Source organism: Antennarius striatus, chromosome 11, assembly GCF_040054535.1.
Source record: "Antennarius striatus isolate MH-2024 chromosome 11, ASM4005453v1, whole genome shotgun sequence".
NCBI lineage: Eukaryota > Metazoa > Chordata > Actinopteri > Lophiiformes > Antennariidae > Antennarius > Antennarius striatus.
In genome coordinates, this window is record NC_090786.1 from 4763510 (window position 1) to 4782580 (window position 19071).

At 43.2% G+C, this 19071-nt stretch overlaps 4 protein-coding genes across 7 annotated transcripts; 2 read left to right on the forward strand and 2 right to left on the reverse strand.

The window, feature by feature from the left end:
- Positions 1–737: 737 nt before the first annotated feature.
- pno1 (partner of NOB1 homolog) lies at positions 738–3261 on the reverse strand. Its single transcript, XM_068327507.1, has 7 exons — positions 2986–3261; positions 2218–2364; positions 2047–2130; positions 1549–1609; positions 1325–1442; positions 1151–1221; positions 738–1013 (listed from the first exon to the last, which is right to left on the reverse strand). Exons 1-7 carry the CDS (start codon positions 3181–3183, stop codon positions 946–948), a joined length of 747 nt encoding a protein of 248 aa, XP_068183608.1. The 5' UTR covers positions 3184–3261; the 3' UTR covers positions 738–945.
- A 226-nt stretch (positions 3262–3487) lies between these two features.
- dnaaf10 (dynein axonemal assembly factor 10) lies at positions 3488–6969 on the forward strand. 2 transcript variants are annotated; one of them, XM_068328272.1, is made up of 9 exons: positions 3488–3785; positions 4020–4120; positions 4229–4359; positions 4447–4548; positions 4706–4821; positions 5033–5167; positions 5605–5702; positions 5809–5977; positions 6938–6969. In XM_068328272.1, the coding sequence occupies exons 1-9, from the start codon at positions 3600–3602 to the stop codon at positions 6959–6961; spliced, it is 1062 nt and encodes a 353-aa protein (XP_068184373.1). In that variant the 5' UTR covers positions 3488–3599; the 3' UTR covers positions 6962–6969. The 2 variants fall into 2 exon arrangements, with proteins under 2 accessions (XP_068184373.1, XP_068184372.1); XM_068328271.1 differs by lacking the exon at positions 6938–6969 and having other exon boundaries at positions 5809–6031.
- Positions 6708–14538, reverse strand: LOC137604245 (uncharacterized). Of its 3 annotated transcripts, none has more exons than XM_068328268.1 (20): positions 14327–14538; positions 14039–14246; positions 13795–13961; positions 13427–13557; positions 12987–13153; positions 12639–12724; positions 12232–12312; positions 11638–11749; positions 10318–10490; positions 10023–10244; positions 9728–9933; positions 9355–9477; positions 9063–9200; positions 8703–8952; positions 8368–8569; positions 7953–8199; positions 7532–7656; positions 7249–7415; positions 6950–7172; positions 6708–6857 (listed from the first exon to the last, which is right to left on the reverse strand). In XM_068328268.1, exons 1-20 carry the CDS (start codon positions 14483–14485, stop codon positions 6718–6720), a joined length of 3327 nt encoding a protein of 1108 aa, XP_068184369.1. In that variant the 5' UTR covers positions 14486–14538; the 3' UTR covers positions 6708–6717. The 3 variants fall into 3 exon arrangements, with proteins under 3 accessions (XP_068184369.1, XP_068184368.1, XP_068184371.1); XM_068328267.1 differs by having other exon boundaries at positions 10318–10493; XM_068328270.1 differs by lacking the exons at positions 13427–13557; positions 14039–14246; positions 14327–14538 and having other exon boundaries at positions 10318–10493; positions 13795–13902.
- A 1028-nt stretch (positions 14539–15566) lies between these two features.
- c1d (C1D nuclear receptor corepressor) lies at positions 15567–17568 on the forward strand. Its single transcript, XM_068327630.1, has 5 exons — positions 15567–15682; positions 15873–16014; positions 16184–16250; positions 16691–16746; positions 16828–17568. Exons 2-5 carry the CDS (start codon positions 15877–15879, stop codon positions 17032–17034), a joined length of 468 nt encoding a protein of 155 aa, XP_068183731.1. The 5' UTR covers positions 15567–15682; positions 15873–15876; the 3' UTR covers positions 17035–17568.
- Positions 17569–19071: the final 1503 nt, after the last annotated feature.

The following is a 19071-nucleotide window of genomic DNA, read 5'->3' on the forward strand; positions in this document are numbered from 1 at the left end:
GCTTTGACTGCTGGTTTGATCGGGAGTTTTCAGTCAGAGATGTGAATCTGGAGCGCTCTGTTGTACCTTATCCCAAAGCTCTGCACGGCTTGGGCCTCCCTGTGCTTGCATGACATGGAAGTATTTTTTAATTTTTATTTTATTTTTTTGTGCATGTAGATCAATTTTTGAAATAATCCTCTTGTTTACACATGGATGGTGATGTTAATATATGTAAGAATTTAATGGTATACAATATGGATGTTGCCAAACTTTGGTACATGTACACATTATGAGAGGTAATCCAAATGAACTGAACTACATGTAAGTTTTTGTATTTTACTCGGATCGGAGAGATGCTTCTATTCCAGTAAAAGTTGCATATCTGATCCTGTCTCAAACTGCCACACATTATACTCAGCTTAAAGGGGAATAACTTTTTTTTTCTTTCTCTCTTTTGTATAGAGGTATTTGTTTAATGCAGTTCTGGCACTCTGTTCTCTGTATAGTTCAGACCGCGCTTTAGTTTGTAAGTGCTTCTTTTTTCCTCTGAGGGACTTCGGTTTTCTTTTCTTTTTTTTTAAGTTTGTGTGGGGATATCTGAGAAGATTTGAGATTGAGAACCTTTTTTTAATTCTCTCCCCTTTTTCTGCATGCTGCATCTTATGCTGTGGGACTGTTGGAAACTTGATACTGTATGAAAAATAAATAAAATTTAAATAAACTTTGAAATGTTGAAAGTAAAAGGATCGTCTCACTTTTTCAAAACCTTGTTTGCGACGAAACTTTATTCAGCAGCGTATAGTTTCTGTGAGTATTAATGAATTGACATTTAACTCAATAGATTATTTTACATAAACGAGGCTTGTGCATCATCATCCCCTGATCCCATGTTGCCACGAGGCGAGAGGGAGTCCAAACACGTCTACACGGATCAAAGATGAAAACACCTCAGCCAGTTGCACTTCAGAATCTCTCTGCGGTCCGGCTGGCCACCACCCTGATGTTGCCGTAGACCTTTGAAGGTGGACTTCCTGTTGGAGTGAGAGGGGCTTATTAAAAGGTCAGCTCTCAGCACTGCATGTGGATTCAAAGAGTGCTCTTCCAAACATGAAATCAAGCATTTGATCAGCCTCTCGTGCTAAATTAAATAGAGTCACATCGGTCTTACCTAAGATTAAGTTACAAATCGCTGTCCGGGCCATCTTAATATTCTGGAAAGATCCCAAAATGTGAACTTTCCTATTGAGAAACAGAAGAAATGGTTCAATATTTAACCAATGATTCTTGGGTCAATATGAGTGTCATTCCAGTACCGCTGTATGTAGTAACAATGACAACTTACGTGTCTGCAAGCACAATACGAGTCTTAGTGACATTTTCAATTGTGAATTTCGTTTTTCCTCCCTTCCCTGCTATCCTCCCTATGGCTCTGGACAAGTGGTCTCCCTTCAGAGGTTTCACTGTCAAGAGAGACAACACAACATAACTAAATTTCATAATAACCAGTTCACAATGAAAGGACATTACTGTGTTAATAAGGAAATTGAAGCGTTAGCGTCATCTTACCGTCAGTGACATCAAAACTTTCTAAGAAAAGCTCATCTAATCTGATAAGAGTGAGGGCATCCTGGGGAGAAACAAAAAGAAATTTAAGATTAAAGGGACATTCATACTTCATCAACAACCATATATTGTATCCCAATTAGAAAGATTAGTTTTCAGATTATCTAGAAGTGAATTCTTGTCACTAAAGTGGATTCAGAATGAACTTGGATTTCTTGTTCTGGGGTTAAAAAAACTGGCCTCTACATAAAAGAATATTCAAACAAAAATGTTCCCAGCAACCTCAAAACTAACAGCAGGTTTTCCAAATGTTTTTCATATCCCATCATCTTACTGGCAGCGGTGGATTCAGAGCGTTTGAGATCAAATATTTGACAAATGTCCAATATCAATGTGCTCTATTGAACAGCTGGTTACTGTTACACATTGTGAAATAAAAAGTCATGCATGAGCACAAATTCATATTCACAGTTCAAAAAAACCTTCCAATAATTTACTCACTTCAACCTGGAATCCTAGAATGAACGCTCTCACAAAATCTGCTGCTTTCGTCAAAGAACCGATGTCTTGTGTTTCTTTACACGTCTGAAAGAAGAAAGATCACAACTGTTAACACTACTTAGGGTACCAGATAAAATCAGTACCAGTGTGGACAGTAATGGGTAAACTTACTTTGATTTCTACATTCCTTGTTTTGAGGTTGAATCTAACTTGGAGCTGGAGGTTTTCTACAATCGGTGTGAAAATTTTCATCCAGTTTTCCTTCAGCGGGGTGTATCTGTGAGCTGGAACAGCAATTTTTCGCATCTCATCTGGGCCCTGAAACACACACACAAATCCATTTATATACTACTTTGACAATGTCTTCATGGATAAACACAAAGCTAAAGGAGGCAGGAAAGAAACATTATCTGAGGGAAGGGCAGAAGACGGAACAGGATTACGTGCACTGTTGCTAAAAATATCAATCAATCAATCAACTTTTATTTGTATAGCACTTAATCACATCAGCAGACGTTTTAAAGCGCTTTAACAAACAGAGAAACCCAGCTGAACCCTCCATAGTAAGCATAAGCGACAGCAAAATCTCCCTCATTGAGGAATAAACTCAGGCCAGGACCCAAACTCTGGGGGGGCGGTCTTCTTAGGGTCTTTTCAGTATTTTGCATTTAAAAATTCTACACTGTTGCTGATGGCTCCAAATATTGGCTTATTAAAAATGGATGCAATGAATTAGAACCAAAATGATCTTAAGAAGAACCAGTAAAAACTACACACTGGGTGTTTACAGTGTAATAGACGTACAGTACACAACATGGGACGCTTTTGACTGCTACAATACTATTTACTACGCAGATGTGAAATGTCACTTAAAACTCTTAACGAAGACAAACAATAATAAATACACACACAGAAAATGTAAACACAGCACATGCTCACCTTTAATTTATCTCCTGATATTGGTGGAAACTGTGGTCGCTTCGTCGCCATAGGCTCTCCTGTGTCCATGTCCGCTCCATCTTGATCACGTTTCCGTTTCTGGGTCTTCTTTGATTTGACTTTTGTAAAAGAATCTTCGTCGTTTTTACTCTCCGTGACGACGACGTCAGCCGAGACTTTAGTTTGTTCGGTATCCATCTTTAAACTACTTTAAAACGGTCCAAACTCCGCTGGAAGAGGAGCGCTGGGTCGCGAGGATTTCCTCGTGCAACGTAAAGGACCCAGGCAGCCGCCTCAACGACGCCTGTAGAATAAAATAATGAATATCCCTGTTAAAATAAGGAAATAGTGTTAATTATACAGCTAAAATCTATTTAAACTAGAATAAGCACCAAATATATTTTCTTTATATCTAAAATACGCAATTTATTTGCTTGAAGTAACATCGTTTTATCGGGCATATCTAGGGACACCTATAGACTTCGGTGGGAGTGTATCGACATTTGTTTAGGCAGCCAACAGACTTCAAAGGCTTGTCTTAACATTTCTTGGACATAAATTCGTTCTAATACAGAAATCAGCCGTTTTACACATTTTCTCCGAAAGCAGCAAAGATGTCGTCGCCGCTAACGAAGCCTCAGGTCATTGCGTACATCCAGAAGGGCTTAAACTACACCGTTTTTGACAGTAAATGGATTCCCTGCAGTGCGAAGTTTGTCTGCCTGGGGAACTTTCCCAGAGGAACGGGAGTCATGCAAATCTATGAAATGCAGCACGGAGAGATCCAGCTCATCAAAGAGGTCGATGATATTTCATTCTTACCTGCTCTTGTCAGAAATAACACTTCGCAAACGGATTATCCCACAATTAGCCCCACTTGATATTTCTAGACGAGTCTGTTTTCATGTTTCCATAGCAACAGGAAGCAGGAGAAGAGCACTCTTGAGTATATATCAGGTGTATGCATGCAGGATGGTTATCATAGCTGTCAATGACTACTTTATAAGTCTCTCTACTTGTGATAATCGTTTCAGGTGGAGAAACCCAAGCCTTTCAAGTGTGGAACATTTGGGGCCACGTCCCTTCAACAGAGACACATGGCAACTGGGGATTTTGACGGAAATCTCAATATATGGTATTCGAGCTACACCCCCAAAAACATAAATCTGATGCGGTTCCTTCCGTATTCAATCTCTAGTCTGACTGATGTGAGTCTGATTTATGCTGATTGTGTTTTTCACAGGAATCTGGAGACACCTGAAGTACCCGTGTACAGCGTGAAGGCCCACAAAGAGATCATTAATAGTATTGATGGTGTTGGCGGCCTGGGGATTGGTGATGGTGCGCCTGAGATTGTCACTGGGAGCAGAGATGGTAAAATCATGGTTTTCAAAGCAACAGCATGAAGGAAAATTGCATGTGTAACGTAAGCTACAGCATTACATGAGCACTGCCTTACAGGAACAGTAAGGGTGTGGGATCCCAGACAGAAGGATTCACCTGTCGCTAACATGGAGCCCATGGAAGGAGAAATGAAGAGGGACTGCTGGACTGTTGCATTTGGTATTTGCGTCTTTATCATCTGCTCTCACATAAAGTTCTTAGAGGATTTTGCAACACTGAATATGTCTTAAAACTGTGCCTGAGGGTTTTTTTTTTCTGTCTGTCTTCATATCATCATAAATAAGTGGAGTGTTCCTTCTCCTCCTCCTCATAACAGGTCACTCTTTTAACAATCAAGATCGCTGTGTGTGCGCGGGCTACGACAACGGGGACATCAAACTGTTCGACCTTAGGAATATGTCTCTACGGTGGGAAACCAACATTAAAAATGGGGTGAGGATGAAACAAAAACAGTTTGTGGCTTGACTGACCCGGTACCCTACCATGTAATAATTTTGTTTTGACTGCATTTGCAATTGCAATTGAATTATTATTTGAACAAAATATACCCGTTCAACACAGAATACTTTGCAATTGGAAGCATGTGGTGTGATAAATATCCTGATGTGTCATTTCTGCCATATCCATCTTGTGTCACGTCCAGGTTTGCTGTGTGGAGTTTGACAGGAAGGACATCAACATGAACAAGTTGGTGGCCACATCGCTGGAGGGGAAGTTCCACGTCTTTGACATGAGGACCCAGCACCCCACCAAGGGCTTTGCCTCCATTTCTGAAAAGGTAACTTGAGTGTTTTTAACGTAACTGAAAATGTTTTGACAATGGTAAAAAAAAAGAAAAAGAAAGACTTTCCCCGATGACGAAAGGGAGGTCGGTAAACATTGGCACAGACCAGATAGTTCTGAGTAAAACAAGCTGTTTTGGTTGATTTTTCAGTAGTGTTAGTTTGTTTTTATCATCTTTTCCACGAATCACGTTGTTTCTGGAAAGCAGAGTGGAAAGGCTGCTTAATAGCTTCCAGATAAAACAATACAAGCAGAGGTTTATAGGAGCAAAGTTCGTGCCAAAAGTGTGGAAGAAACCACAAACCTGACGAAAACCACAGAATAAGAAGGTCTGATTATTTGACCTTCAGTGGATTAAAAATCCTGGTAGATTTTTTTACATGTCTTGATTTGATTTGTTTTTTTCTAAATGATTCCTATTTGTTGTTTCAGGCTCACAAGTCAACAATCTGGCAGGTGAGGCATTTGCCTCAAAATAGGGAAGTCTTTATGACCACAGGGGGAGCAGGCAACATCCATCTGTGGAAATAGTGAGTCATTTTTAACTCTGCCAGTGTTTCAAGATACATAATTAGTCATGAAGGCTAATTTCCTGCTCTGTTGTAAACTAATCTGTGTATTTCCTCTTGTTTCCAGTGAGTATCCCGCTCAGCGAAGGAAGAAAGACTCGGACGGTGTGGATGTGGGGGTAGCTGGGGCCGTCCACCTCTTACAGAACGTCACTCTGTCCTCTCAGCCAATCGCCAGCCTGGACTGGAGCCCCGACAAACTGGGCCTGTGTGTGTGTTCTGGGTTTGACCAGACGGTACGCGTGCTCATCGTCACCAAACTCAACTTAGTGTGAAAAAGTAGACGGTGCGACGGAGATGCGGTGACACAGATTGTGTCCGACTAAATTGGTTCAGTTGTTGAAGAAAAAAAACTTGGAAATCAGTTGTTGAGGTTACTGTGTTCTTAAAATGCCCTTGGCTGATTCCAGCAAGAAACTGTGTCCTGTCGTGCTGAGAGATGCCCTGCAAGACACTGGTGCATTTCCTGTATGACCATTAAGGCTGTCTGTGTAGATTCTCAGTTATCCAGTCCAAAGCTGTTTAAGTCAATCCTCTGGACTTTAAGAAAGTTTCCTGAAGCTTCTCATCCAAGAGGTGTCTTTAGTTCTCTGACTTAAACAGCTTTGGATCACCATTAAGGCTCTAATGGGACAAAGAAAGGAGTCGTACAACCTCCGGTGTGGAATAACTCTGGACATCAAGGTTTAATTCTTTTCATGTTTACTAATACACCTGTTTTTGGTTTTTTTTTTGTTGCACTGTAGGTGAACATTTTTGTTTATTGCTTATCTTATTTGTCATTTTTATTGAGAGGCCTATGTTCAGAAAATAAATATGACTTTGGAGTGTTTTTTCCACCTCCTCTGTCCAACCTAAGAGGCTCATTTCTCAAATCCTGGTTGAGGAGAAATCTCTTTTTTGATGCATGACCCACAAACTCTGACTCATAAGGTTTCAGAGGGATAAACACAGTCGTCAGACGTCACCGGCGTCCTCATGACCAGCATTTGAACTTGAAGAAATCCTGCAGGTCCTGATCTTCCTCGTGTCGGTCGTGGATCCTGGCGTAGACGCTTCTCAGCAGCTTGGTCATGGACTTGGCTTCTAAGATGTCTACGTATTTTTCTATAGAACCTAAAAACAGCCACAGATAAAAACGCGAGAACATGGATCAGTTGTGTTTCATGCAGCTGCATGATATTCAACCACAACAGGACGGAACTCACTCAGACCCATGACTTTGCCGTACGCCACAAGGTTTGGGCCCAGCTGTGGGTGGTCGCACTGGTCCAGTGCCATCAGCATGCGGACCACCTCTCCGGCGATGAAGGTGTCATCGAAGCTTTGCTCGCCCGACGGCCTCAGAGGGAACCTGCAGTACACCTCCAGCGCCGCCTGAGGATCTGACGGCTCAACCAGCCGAGCCAGCTCGACGTAGGCATCGTGGACCTGGACATCGGAGACACGACACGCGAATAAAGCCACTGATGGATTAAAAGCATAGAGGAAAGAAACCTCCACTGACCCCTGGAGCCATGGCCATGACCTCTTGGTAGAGCTGTGCTGCTTGGTCCTGTGTGTCCACAGAGCGAGAGAGGGCGCGGGCCAGACCCAGCCTGGAGATGTGGGACCTGCGGTTCATCGGTCCGGATGCGGTCGCTATGTCTCCTACAGCAGACTCTGGAGCTACAACTGACATGTTTATCCAGGAGAAAAGGGCAATAAATGACATCTGTTGGTGATATTTCATATAAAAACACTTTTACCTGCCTCAGTGTGTCACTCTCATTGCATCTGTTAGATCTTACCCTCTGTGGTGTCAACAGGATCAGGGGAACAGTCCTTTTTAGACTTTGTGTCAGGGAGTTTAGGTTTAGTAGCGTTGGAAGGTTTAGGAATTCTGTCTGGTTTGGCTGCTGCTCCAGCTCGCCCCCTACAGGAGAGAAGAGGAAGGACCACAAAAATCTGGAATATTTTAGCAAGATTTGTTTCGCTGCAAACATTTTTTTGTGGTTCACACACACCTAGAAATGTGTTTTAAATTTATTTGATGAGTCACTTTTTCCTCCTCTCAGTTTCTCAAATGGACAGTAATACTTTAAATAAAAGATTACTATGCTGGTATTTACACCTGTAGTTAATCTATGAATGAGTTAAAATATTTAAATGTAATTTAAAAAGTGCCAACAAACATCCATCTAAATAAGAGGTCTGTCAAGCATGACTCACCTGGCTGCAGGGGTGCTTTTGGCTGGAGGTCGGGTGATTTTCCCTCCCCTGTTGGAGACTGGGGGTGTAGGAACAGGAGCTTTGGTCACTGCTGCAACCCCCCGTCGATGTGTAGGTGCTCCCCGTCCCCGTTTGGCTCCTCTATCGGCCCTCATGGTGTCAGAAGGCTCCCTCACTCCTGCTGGTTTGGTGATGGAAGGCTTGGAGGCGTTTTGGGCCTCCTGCTGGTCCTGCCACCACTTTTGTTCTGAACAAACAGGGTGTAGAGAATTAAGCTTTCTGTAAAAGCAGTCAATATGAGGTGGTTATCACAATTATTTTCTGTGACAACTTTTCCCCACATCGGTCTTACATTAACCAGCCATCTGTGGGTGTGTGTGAGATCATGGACACTAAACACACCGGAGATGCTCACTGGTTAGCTGCTCAGGCGGTTCTCCACTTTGAGTCTTCTGTTCCAGCTCAATACTGGCTTGGAAGCTGAGTCGGGCGTCGGACACGACGTCTTTTGACCTGTCTGAATTTGGGTTGTTGTCGAATTGAGCCAACTGTGCCAGACCTAGGAGACACAAGGCGTGGCTGTCCCGCGGCGTGGTCGCCACTGCTAGCTGGCACGCCTGCACAAAGCAGCATGGGATGGGATGGAGATGATACGACTCTGAATCTATCGATCTAATATCGCTGATGGGAAATAACACAAAGCAAAATAGAGTGAAAGAGGAAATCAATTGGCCTCCTGTATGTTTCTACCTTCTCCTGCATGTCCAGCAGCTCCTGACAGGGGGCGATAGAGGTGAGGCGAATGAGAGCCGTGAGGGATTGGCATCTCTTGGCCACCAGGGACTGCCTCTCCGGGTCGGGCGGGGCCTGGTGCTCGCCCTGCTGGATCAGCCTCTGCAGCAGGGCGAACTGGGCGTCCAACAACACCCACTCCAGCTGCCTACCGGCCTTTCCACGACACACACACCGACTCACGCTCTGAGCGGCCAGCACCGCCACACTGAGGCGTTCCATCAGACAATGCATCGGTCAAATATGAAACTGGGATGTCTAGATTTATGAACGGCACAAAGAAGGAACACCGAAAATAAAAACACAAGTCAGTCCTACGTGTGGTAGACCTGCTCGGCGCAGATGGCGTTCCCGGACAGGGTGTTTCTCTCCTGCAGCTGGCCCAGGGTGAGGAGGCCTCTGAGGAACTGTGTGCTGATGCTGGACAGAGGGTCTGATGGATCCTGCTCCACCCAGCTGGAGACAAATGGAGGAAAATTTGTGGTGTTACAGAAAATTCAGAATTATTTCCCCAAATTAATCTTCTCCTCGCACAAAGTTAGGAATCTAAGAGTTTACGGTGACAAACACACACATACACACACATACACACACATACACATGTTCAAACCTCTTGCTGCAGCGCTGGGCGATGAAGCGCTCCAGTCCCTGCTGCAAGTACAGAGCAGCTTCCTTCTCTGCGTTGCTGGAGGCTTTCTGTTCCTGCGACAGCAGAGCCATCCCCGTGAAGAATCTGAGGAGATGAATCCGACACCGGAGAGACGTGAAGGAAAAAACTGGATCTGATCATTTAAAACACGCTCACCCAGACAGACAGGCGTAAAACTCGTTTCTTAGCGAGTCAAAGAGGAGTGAAAAGCGAGTTCAGGCTAACACTGACGCACGCTTTCACCTCTTTAAACTATATTCCTGATTTAGGAACAGGTTTTTAAACAGCAGCGGGAATGCATGAGTGCACACCGACGTTGCTACGACTACCGGACCTGAGCGCGGGATGCAGGGGTCGCAGGGCCAGGCCGCTCTGCAGGTGCTGCAGGGCCTCCCTGCTCCGGCCCCGCAGCAGCAGCAGCAGCCGGCCCACGTGGAGGTTGTACTCCCAGCTGTCAGGACTCAGCACCCAGGCATCCTGGTACTTCATCAGGGCCTTGTGGACGGAACTCTCCTCGTCTTGCACTGCTTCACTGCTATCCTGCAAAGACGATAGGCTGTTAAAATATCTGGTTAGCCGTGCATGACGATGAATTCACTGTTCAGAAGGATCTGATGAGTCAGTTTTACCTTTCCACTTTTCCTGGAGAGCCAGATGTAGAGCGTCTGGACGTAGTCGGCTTTGCTGGACTGTCCTTGCTCTTTGAGTTGCTGATATTCCTTATCCAGGGCCCGTAGCTGGTTCTGAACAGTCGGCGTACCGAGGTAACCATGGAGCTTGCACACAGCCAGGATGTCATCGAGACGCGCTGTTATTTTTGCGTCGCTCAGCTCATCTCTGTCTCTGTCGGGCTGCAGAGGAACGGGCGAGAGGCGCTCAGTTCACACAATTTCAGCTTGTCGTTCAGCGGTGAGTCTGAACCACCTTCCTCTGGAGGCCCAACATCTCTGTCGCGTAGTGCTGCTCCTCCAAAACCAATCCCAGCAGGAAGTGGAGTCTGGGGTCTCTGGAGTTGAGTCTGATGGCTGATGCATAGTGGACAGCAGCCTGCTCCAGGTTGTGCAGAGGACAGTGGGTGTCTCCATACTGCAACACATCTCCTGTGGAAACACAAACTAAACTCTATATGATGTCGTACGGTACGACATTACGCTGCGGTAGAATCTTACCTTTAGCCAGGAGACTCAAAATGGGATCAGTGTAAAGGTTGAACGCCACAAGTCAAAACTCTTACACCATAATATCATTTGTTTTTATTTAAAAATGAGTCTTATTGATTTTTTTTTTGTAATTTTGTAATTCTGGTTGCTTCCTGTCAGGCATCCCTGGAAAGCTGCAATGCACCCTGGGAAGGAAAGCTTAAGGTATACTGAGAAATAAAAAAACAGCCAGATTTGATTTTTGTTTTTCTGCTATTTTTTGTATATTTGGTGTTTAATTCAAGAATTAAAATAACATAACGAGGAACAAAAATTGCTCCGGTTTGGCTGCCTTCTCCGTTACTTATCAAGAATTGCAGGCGGCTGTTGCATGAAATATTCAGACACATGTCGTCCTTTGGCGAGAGCAACCTTTATCAGATGTCACACGGCTCTAATGCTTCAGATCAAAACAGCTGCTGCAACATTAAAAAAACACTTTTGACATAGCTTTAAAATTCCTTTAACTAATTATAGTCGATCAAAAACCCTCAGTGGATCTCTTCTATTCACAGAACTCGTGTCTTATAAATTTAAAAATCTTGATAAGATCTACTACGCAACTGACCCAACATGACCTCTGCTGCAACACAACTCACTAGGTCACGTTCTGAGCTGACCCCGGTCTCCCTGTCCTTCTATTAAGTGTTATTCAGTCTCCGGTGACCCTCGTGTCGCCCTCTTGGATCGGTCTCTAGTGTCGCTTCTTAAGTCATCAAACAATTAATGAGGCCCAAGTGGATGAGAAACGGTGAGGGTAACTCGAGTTGGACGAGGAGGAATCCCTGCTGATGGCCCGTTTTGTGTATTTTTTTGATGGCTGAAGCTAAAACTCCCCTGCAGATGCAGAAGCTCACTTTTCTGCCCCTCCATCAAGGATTCATTGGAATATTTAGAATAAAATCTACTTAACTAGCAGTGGCGTATAAAAAAAAAAATCACTCTCCTTTTTCCCCTGTAATGATTTGGATCAAACCACTTGGAGAATATCATAACACATGTGATGTGGTGTGATATATTAAAAACCATGGAAAGCGTTACGCACCAGGTTTAGACAGGTGTCGTCGGTAGAGTCTCAGCTGATCCTGGGCCAGGCTGCACAGTTTATCAGCGTTGTCTCCTGCTGTTGCTTGGAGTCTTTTCTCCCAGCTGCGCAGCTGGAGCAGACAAGGAATCCAATCATCCACCGATCGAGTAGAAGAAGGGAGCTTTGCAGCGAAGCGAAACGCTGCCTCTTATTAAACAGAAGTGACGGATGGAACGGCACTTGAAGGACAAGGTCTTAGAGGAGGGAAGCGTTGTGGAAGATGTGAGTGATTGCATGTGGAAAATACACACTCAACGTTCAAGTGGATCTGGATCCAGGAAATGTTTTCCGCTTTCTTGAATGCTGGGATTTTGGGGTTCGTTAAGTAGCTGAGGGGGATTCGAGGGAAAGCTGAGAGAAATATGGGACGTGTGCCAAGGAATAAACTATTGATTGTGGTGCACAGTTGGATTCAGGGATGGATCCAGGATTATTGTACATATAAAATATCACATGTATGATTAGAGCTGACTCAGTACCCTAGGTTGGGAGTCTGGGGACTCACAAAGTTCACCACAGGCTCGATGACGCAGAGTAAAATACACGCTTTACCTCCAAACTGTGTTTGATGTCTATCTCCAAACAGCTGGATGACGCAAAGTACTTCTTATACCAGTCTGTCTCCGTGACATCCTGAAAAGAGAAATAATTTAGCATTTTACTGAATTCAATCAATAAAAGATCAAAGCTTTCACCTGGTTTGACCTGGTGGATCTGATTACTGTAATGATCTTGGATTATTAATGATATGCTGAGGTATTGTCATGTAAAAAAAAAAAAAAAGCCGACACGCTTCTGCTTCCCGTCTTCAAAGCTCCACACAAAACACCAGCTGCTCTAACTGGGGATGATAAAGCACCGTGAAGAGACTGCTGACTCATGAATAAAGAATGTGCCGAGTCAAGATTGACGGCAGCGATGGCGGCAAAGCGGAGCGCTCTTTAATTTTTTATTCTGACCTTTGCATCCAGGTCTCCTGTTGGTTTGTGTGGACAGTCCAGACAGTGTGACCCCAGCTCAGACAGCCTCATCACGGCGTCACACCCTTTGGTAAAAGAACAGGGTTAGGGATTTATGGATTTAACACGTAAAAATACAGCGTTAAATATGTGAGTTCTTAGTGAAGCAATAATTTCCCTGGCTGTGGAGCAACATAATATCCATCTGCAGCGACATCAAGTTACATGACAGCCGTGGAATTTGTATCGCTGGGATTTAAGGCAGGACACGCCTTCATATTAACCGTGTGGTATAAATATTTCTTACAGAAATTGATTGTAAAACTCTCTGAGGAGCTCAGGATTCACCTCGGTAAGCGAAGAAACACTTGACCGGGGTGGCCGACATCTTCCTGTCGATGTTCGGCTCATCGACCTTCCAGTCGTCTCTGAGAGGAGAGCCGCTAAGTGGGTCGACCTTTGACCTTCGTGCCAGCATCTCGACGTATGGCCTCGAGAAGACGTGCTTGGGGTCGCTGCGAATGAAGACGAACAGATAGATCTCAATGGCTTTTTCTTGAAAAAGAAATTGCCAAGATAACAAAATGGTGATGTGTATTCAACAAGCAAATTGAGATTCTGCATAAATACAGGTTTACTTCAATACTATTTATTTATTTTACTCATGCATCAGATGGAAGACCCTTGTCTTGCAAGAGCTTTGTTGAATTGCATGTGATGAAGGAAGCCGCCGCTGCTTCAGCTGCTGATATATGTTCCTTTGAATTGTCTCTCTAGTTGGCCTTTACCTGCGGTTGATAGATACGGGTCTATAAAAAGCCGTCAGAGATACTGGACATTCATAGTCCAGCTGCTGCTTCCCATTGGTGAAGGTCACGGCCATGGGAATCAGCTCTCGGGTCACCAACACCGTGTAGGACTAACAGAGTGAGAGCGATATCAGATTTAGTATCTAGAAACTCTAAACGTCTGAAAGCTATCTTATTTATAGTTACTCAGGCGCAACTAGAGGTGTGTGCAGCTTCAAGAGATAAGATTTCTTTACATCACCAGGGTATCATTAGATAAAGAAGATCAGAATTTCACAAAAACGCATAAGAAAAAAAAACAGGTAAATCCTTTGAAACAGCAGTCATCTCATGGTATTTCATCCTACCTGTGATTTACTGCCATCTGCTGAACACACTGAGATCTCCACGGATGTGTCTCCAACATTCAGAGGAACCAGTCGTGACCCGTCTCCTCCACCCGTGGTGACTTTTATGTCTTCATCTGGTACCTTTGGAAGAAAGGTCACAGCGGTGCAGTGGAATGGAACCGTACCTGCAGGAAAGGAGTGACAACATCTGTTTAAAATGATGTACTGCAGCCCTAAGGAGAGGTGCATCTCCTGTACCCACAGCTGTATTCATAGATTCTGGTGCAAAATTCAGGGTTAAGTGGAATATTCCCCTCCACAGCCAGACTGCTGAGCTCAGCTATCTTTGCAGACAGCCTGCTGACTTCCACGCAGTAGGTTTTGGTGGTGCCGTCCTCAGCCACCACCTCGATCTCTACTCTGTTTAAGCCATCCTTCAGCTGAACAACACCGGATCCATCTCCAAAAAGCTGAAAGATCACCAAAGTAAGTTGTTTTTATGTAGAATAATAAAGTTATTTGAAGTTTAAGCTCGCTGGCCAGTGCTCACAATTTTGTATGACGCTGCACAGTCACTGGTAATCACGTCCACGGTCACTTGGTTGACATTGCTCCCCACTGACAGGCTGTAATCGGTGACTTCTGGTGTGAAGGTCGGATGGAGCTTCAAGCCGGAGACGGAGAGTCTCTCCAGGTCACAGTTGTCCATGTTTGAGGCTACCCACAGGACGCAATCGGTCCGACGGCTGAACGCACTTTAATTGTTGTCTGGCATCTCGACATTCGAGATTCACTTACAAGCAGTCGCGCCCCAGGTTACCGTGGCAACGTGAACGCTACTCTTCGAGGAGGCACTTGTGCTGCGTTCACAAACACATCAGATATTTGGAAATTCTGTACCACACTGCCGAAAAAATTATCTTGGGTTTGGGTTTGATTTTTTTTTTCAGCCTGTGTGTCTTGTTAATTAGATTTATTTTTTGTTGTTGTTGTTTTAGAAGTGTATATATATAAATAAATGTTTAAAAAAAGCGAATAAAGAAAAAATAAGTTGCCATTTGATTTTTAGTCTCGAAATACAAAAGTAAAATTGAAATACTAGGCGTTTTCCTTTATGGTTGAAGTTCCATGAAGACGTCTTCAGTTCTGGTGGTGTCTGGTGTTACATCAGCTTCTAACCGTGCTATTTTTTAACCACCACTGCCAGTGTAACAGTACGATAAATAAACTTCGGATTTTCATGTGAAATTCCCCAAATCTCCAACTGTTTAGATTTTTGAATCCTTAGATTCCATGACTTGTTTTGTTTCCGATGGGATATTTATTGAAGTTGCACACAGCCAGACTGTCCAATGCTGGAAGACTGGAAAAAGGGGTAAACTGAATATCTTAATGCCCCGTGAATCAATCTCATCTACGTATCTCATTTCATTTTTTTCCGTGACAAATTTGAGTTTTGTTGTGTGGAAATACCTACTGTCACTTTCTACAAGTCCAGCGGATTGATTCATTAGAAACCTTTAGGTGCGCTTTTTTTTCTTTGTAATGTCTGTTTGCTTTTCATTATCGATTGAATTAAAATGATGTCTAACAGCTCATAAGGAAAAAATTGATGTTTTTATTTTTGCAGAGTACAAAACAGTTATATCAAACTTGCAAATAAACTACTGGTGCATTTTAATCCATTAAGTGTGCGCCAATTGATTAATTTATACCATCGCACTTCGCTATTCCAAACGCTAGGCGGCAATAAAGAGCAGCCGATAGGAGTTGGAGGTTATACTCTGACGTCACTTCCTGCTGGCTGGAGGATGAAGCGTGCCATATTAGCTTTCTCTGCAACTGAAAGGCTTTTGTAGCTTTATTCAAAATTAATTTTCGACCGACGTTTATTGTCACCAAACCGGTAATAAGTTCTGCTTCACTAATCTGCAGCGTTCGTCTTTAATTTCGCTCATATAACCGAAACGTTGGCATGTTTTGCTAGTGGAATTGGCTTGTGGTAGCTTTGCTAGCTAAGTACACGGACGTCGTCTAATGAAATAATCACATTCAGTTCGTCTTTGGAACTTAGTATACTTTTTTTTCCCCCCCAGGAGAATGGCCGCGGATGGGAATACAGAGGATTATCCTTACGAGATAGACGAACAGCTGACGGGCTTCGACTCCTCAGTCTCTACCGTCAAAGCCATGTTGGAACAGTTGATTTCGATGCCCAGGAATGAGCTGCAGCAAAAGGTAGAGTCCAGATGCTTCACAAATGTGTTTATGATTCCTCTTACGTCCATTAAGCTTCCACAAAGTAAGCATCTGTACTTGTGTTCAGCTCAGTGTTGGTAATGTCATCACAACCTGGAAAAGATTTGTCTAGTGATGCTAATTTAATTTAAACTTGGTTTGCAAACAGCTGGATCCATTGGAGCAAGCCAAGCTGGATCTGATGTCTGTCTACACACTTAATTCATTATTTTGGAGTAAGTTTTCATGGATTTATATTTATTATTATCATTAGTAGATGTAAGACAAGCATAAAGCAGGAGTTACTAAACAACCAATTCTGAAAGCAGTTTGAGTGTTTTGGAACACTGCTGTGAGATTAATAGATGTAATACTTTGGTTGGGAATGCTTTCCAGACACATGATACACGTGTTTTTATGTGATAAATGAACTGAAAAGCCAAAAGGACTAATTGGAATTACGTTGCCAGTCCAAAAATATGTCAAATACAATAAATAAGATGCACCCCATTATGGATAGCTGTGACCCTTTTATTGTGTCAGAACAGCGCAATCCACATATCTTAACAGCAGTTCTGAACATAGAAGCAGTGTATTGATTGGTAATACATCTGCATTGATATCCTGTCTTAGATCATAAACATTAGACATTATACATTTTGTTGTTGTTTTTCAGTGTACTTGGTTACCCGAGGAGTAAATCCCAGAGAACACGGAATCAAACAGGAACTGGTGTGTATGTATTCTTGCTTTTGAGCTGGTTTTCTGTTAGTGTGAATTGTGTAATTCCACTTCATATGCTCTGATCTTCAGGAGAGAATCAGGACATACATGAACAAAGTCAAAGAGATCACAGACAAGAAGAAAGCCGCCCGTCTGGACAAGGGAGCGGCTGCACGTTTCGTGAGGAACGCTCTCTATGAACCGGACGAGAAAGATTCCAGAAAGAAGGTTGCATCTAAGAAAGCAGCAGATCCAACATCTGACCCTCCACGGTCTAAGATGCCGAGGCACAGGTGAAGTAAAGGAGGACGGGATGAGTCTGACTGCATACCACTGCTGAGGACAACGCAAGTTTGTTCACAAGGAAAGTTGTGAGGTCGGGATGTGATACAATCGTACAAGATAACAGGAGACATGCAATCAAACACAGAGGGTGCATATTGTTGTTGACTTGGACTGTTCAGCAATCAAACAGCCAGACAGCTGGCTGTTGTCCAACAAGAGCAACTGAAACCCAAGACTCATCACAGTCCTAGCAGCTACACCGTTACCTTGATCATCCAGTTGTAAAGCTGCAGGTTAAAAGTGAAAAATTGAATTTCCATATTTTTTAGAAAGTCAGTAAAAAAATGTCATTTAAAATTTTCCATTTTCTTTTATACACAGGAGGAACGTTTATTTCTTTATATTATGAGAATGATTCTGTGAATCAGGAGTTGTTTGTTTAGCAGAATCCATGTTTTTGGACATGTACCTTTTTAAATACGGACTGATTGATTTGCGATGTGTTTATGGATTGACTTCTACATAAAAACACATTTTTCCATCTTCCTTCCTGGTCTGTGCCTCTATGATATCCCACACTGCAGTCAGCTCAGCCAAAAGAATTGGCTGGTACTCTTACACTGCTGCTTCTCTTCTATCCTAAACTAGTAACAAGTGAGTGACTGAATCCAGAGCGCCGCTTCATTCATTCATGGCAGCGGTTTGGAGCAGCCTGCCCCTTCTGGATCCATCACAAACAGCTGCGGCTCCACAGTGGAAGCACACACAGTAAACGAGATTTCTTTTTATAAAAATCAACGTCACATTTGATAAAGACTTCGTATCGCTTCCCTTTTGCAATTCCCTCTGAACGCCAGATCTTAATCTTAATGCATCCAGTCGCTGCATCCCTCTAATCAAGCCCTGGAAACACTGAGGCGGTGAATTATATTCCTAGGAATGCAGCTTTTTCATTTTTTTCCCCTCATCAATTTTCCTTTTCTCATCCTCCCTGCTGTCGCATCCAAAAATGACATTTGTTTAGTTGACTTCCATGTTTTTGTTTTCTTTTTTTCCACAGAGCTGATGTTTCTAACTTCACAAAGACGCATGTCAAACATGCCCTGTGCACATATTGGAAAAATGTGGATTTCTCCCCCTCAACCTTCCATCTCCTCATCATCCTCTAGAGTTAGCCTCTAGATGCCCCGTTTCCCCACATGTGCTGGGTAAAGCAGTTAGATCACCGCTTCAGCAAATTTGAACAAACAAACTCTTATGGAGCTAACAAGGTCCAAACCCCATTTTGTCCCTGGGGTTGTTTATTTATGCCGTTTGCGAGCAGCTCGTGGTGAGGAAGTTTAGATTATCCAGAGGGAAAGGCAGCAGACCAAAGACCGCCTCGGGTCAGAACTGAAGGTGGAGGCGCTCCTCCTCCTCCTCCGAGTCCTCAGGCCCTGAAAATGGATGAGGTGCGCCGGCAGCAGACGATTAGCGCTGCTCGGAACTCCCAGCAACACCAGACATCTGGAAAAAATCACAAAAAATCTGATGCACATTGCAAAAGTAGAGCTAAACTGATGATGAAAATGCATCACAGATGAACATCTCTTTCAAATAGCTGCAGGAATTTGAATGCTAAATGCACTGCATTTAAAATAATTTTTATTAAATCACCAAGGCTTTTTCCAAGCTGTACGGTAATTAAAAATTTTGTCACATTTTGAAAGGATCTGACGTCATCAGTTGTATTTGTCAATATTTAGGTTATTGGAATTAGTCACCAATCCATTATCTTTAAATAGATAGAAGTAAATGCTTTACGTTCAGCTGATGTTCCATCTTAGGGAGGCAAAATCTTTTAGTAGTGATAGAAGAAAAGTGGCATTTAAAACAATTGTGTTAAGCAGATACAGATTTGCTTTTTGTCTCTGTCAACTTAAATGTGGAGAATAAAAGTTTTGCAAGAGCATCCTTTAAGTGTTAATCCTCAAGTATGTGACAAAAAAGCCATGGAGAGAGATGATGTTCATCAGCTGTTCAAAGGTGTAAAAGTAAAAAACAATTTTG

Bases quoted from the DNA above. Each gene is read 5' to 3' on its own strand.
- pno1 (XM_068327507.1), bottom strand. From the start codon at position 3,183: ATGGATACCGAACAAACTAAAGTCTCGGCTGACGTCGTCGTCACGGAG. The intron at 1,610-2,046 runs GTGAGTAAATTA...GTTTCTCCCCAG, and splicing joins TTCTAGGATTCCAGGTTGAA to GATGCCCTCACTCTTATCAG. The intron at 1,014-1,150 runs GTAAGACCGATG...TCACTCCAACAG, and splicing joins GATTTGTAACTTAATCTTAG to GAAGTCCACCTTCAAAGGTC.
- dnaaf10 (XM_068328271.1), top strand. From the start codon at position 3,600: ATGTCGTCGCCGCTAACGAAGCCTCAGGTCATTGCGTACATCCAGAAG. The intron at 4,360-4,446 runs GTAAAATCATGG...ACTGCCTTACAG, and splicing joins TGTCACTGGGAGCAGAGATG to GAACAGTAAGGGTGTGGGAT. The intron at 4,822-5,032 runs GTGAGGATGAAA...TGTCACGTCCAG, and splicing joins AAACCAACATTAAAAATGGG to GTTTGCTGTGTGGAGTTTGA.
- LOC137604245 (XM_068328267.1), bottom strand. From the start codon at position 14,485: ATGGACAACTGTGACCTGGAGAGACTCTCCGTCTCCGGCTTGAAGCTC. The intron at 10,245-10,317 runs GTGGTTCAGACT...GTTCCTCTGCAG, and splicing joins TGTTGGGCCTCCAGAGGAAG to CCCGACAGAGACAGAGATGA. The intron at 7,173-7,248 runs GTCAGTGGAGGT...TCCGATGTCCAG, and splicing joins TCATGGCCATGGCTCCAGGG to GTCCACGATGCCTACGTCGA.
- c1d (XM_068327630.1), top strand. From the start codon at position 15,877: ATGGCCGCGGATGGGAATACAGAGGATTATCCTTACGAGATAGACGAA. The intron at 16,251-16,690 runs GTAAGTTTTCAT...GTTGTTTTTCAG, and splicing joins ACTTAATTCATTATTTTGGA to TGTACTTGGTTACCCGAGGA. The intron at 16,747-16,827 runs GTGTGTATGTAT...TCTGATCTTCAG, and splicing joins ACGGAATCAAACAGGAACTG to GAGAGAATCAGGACATACAT.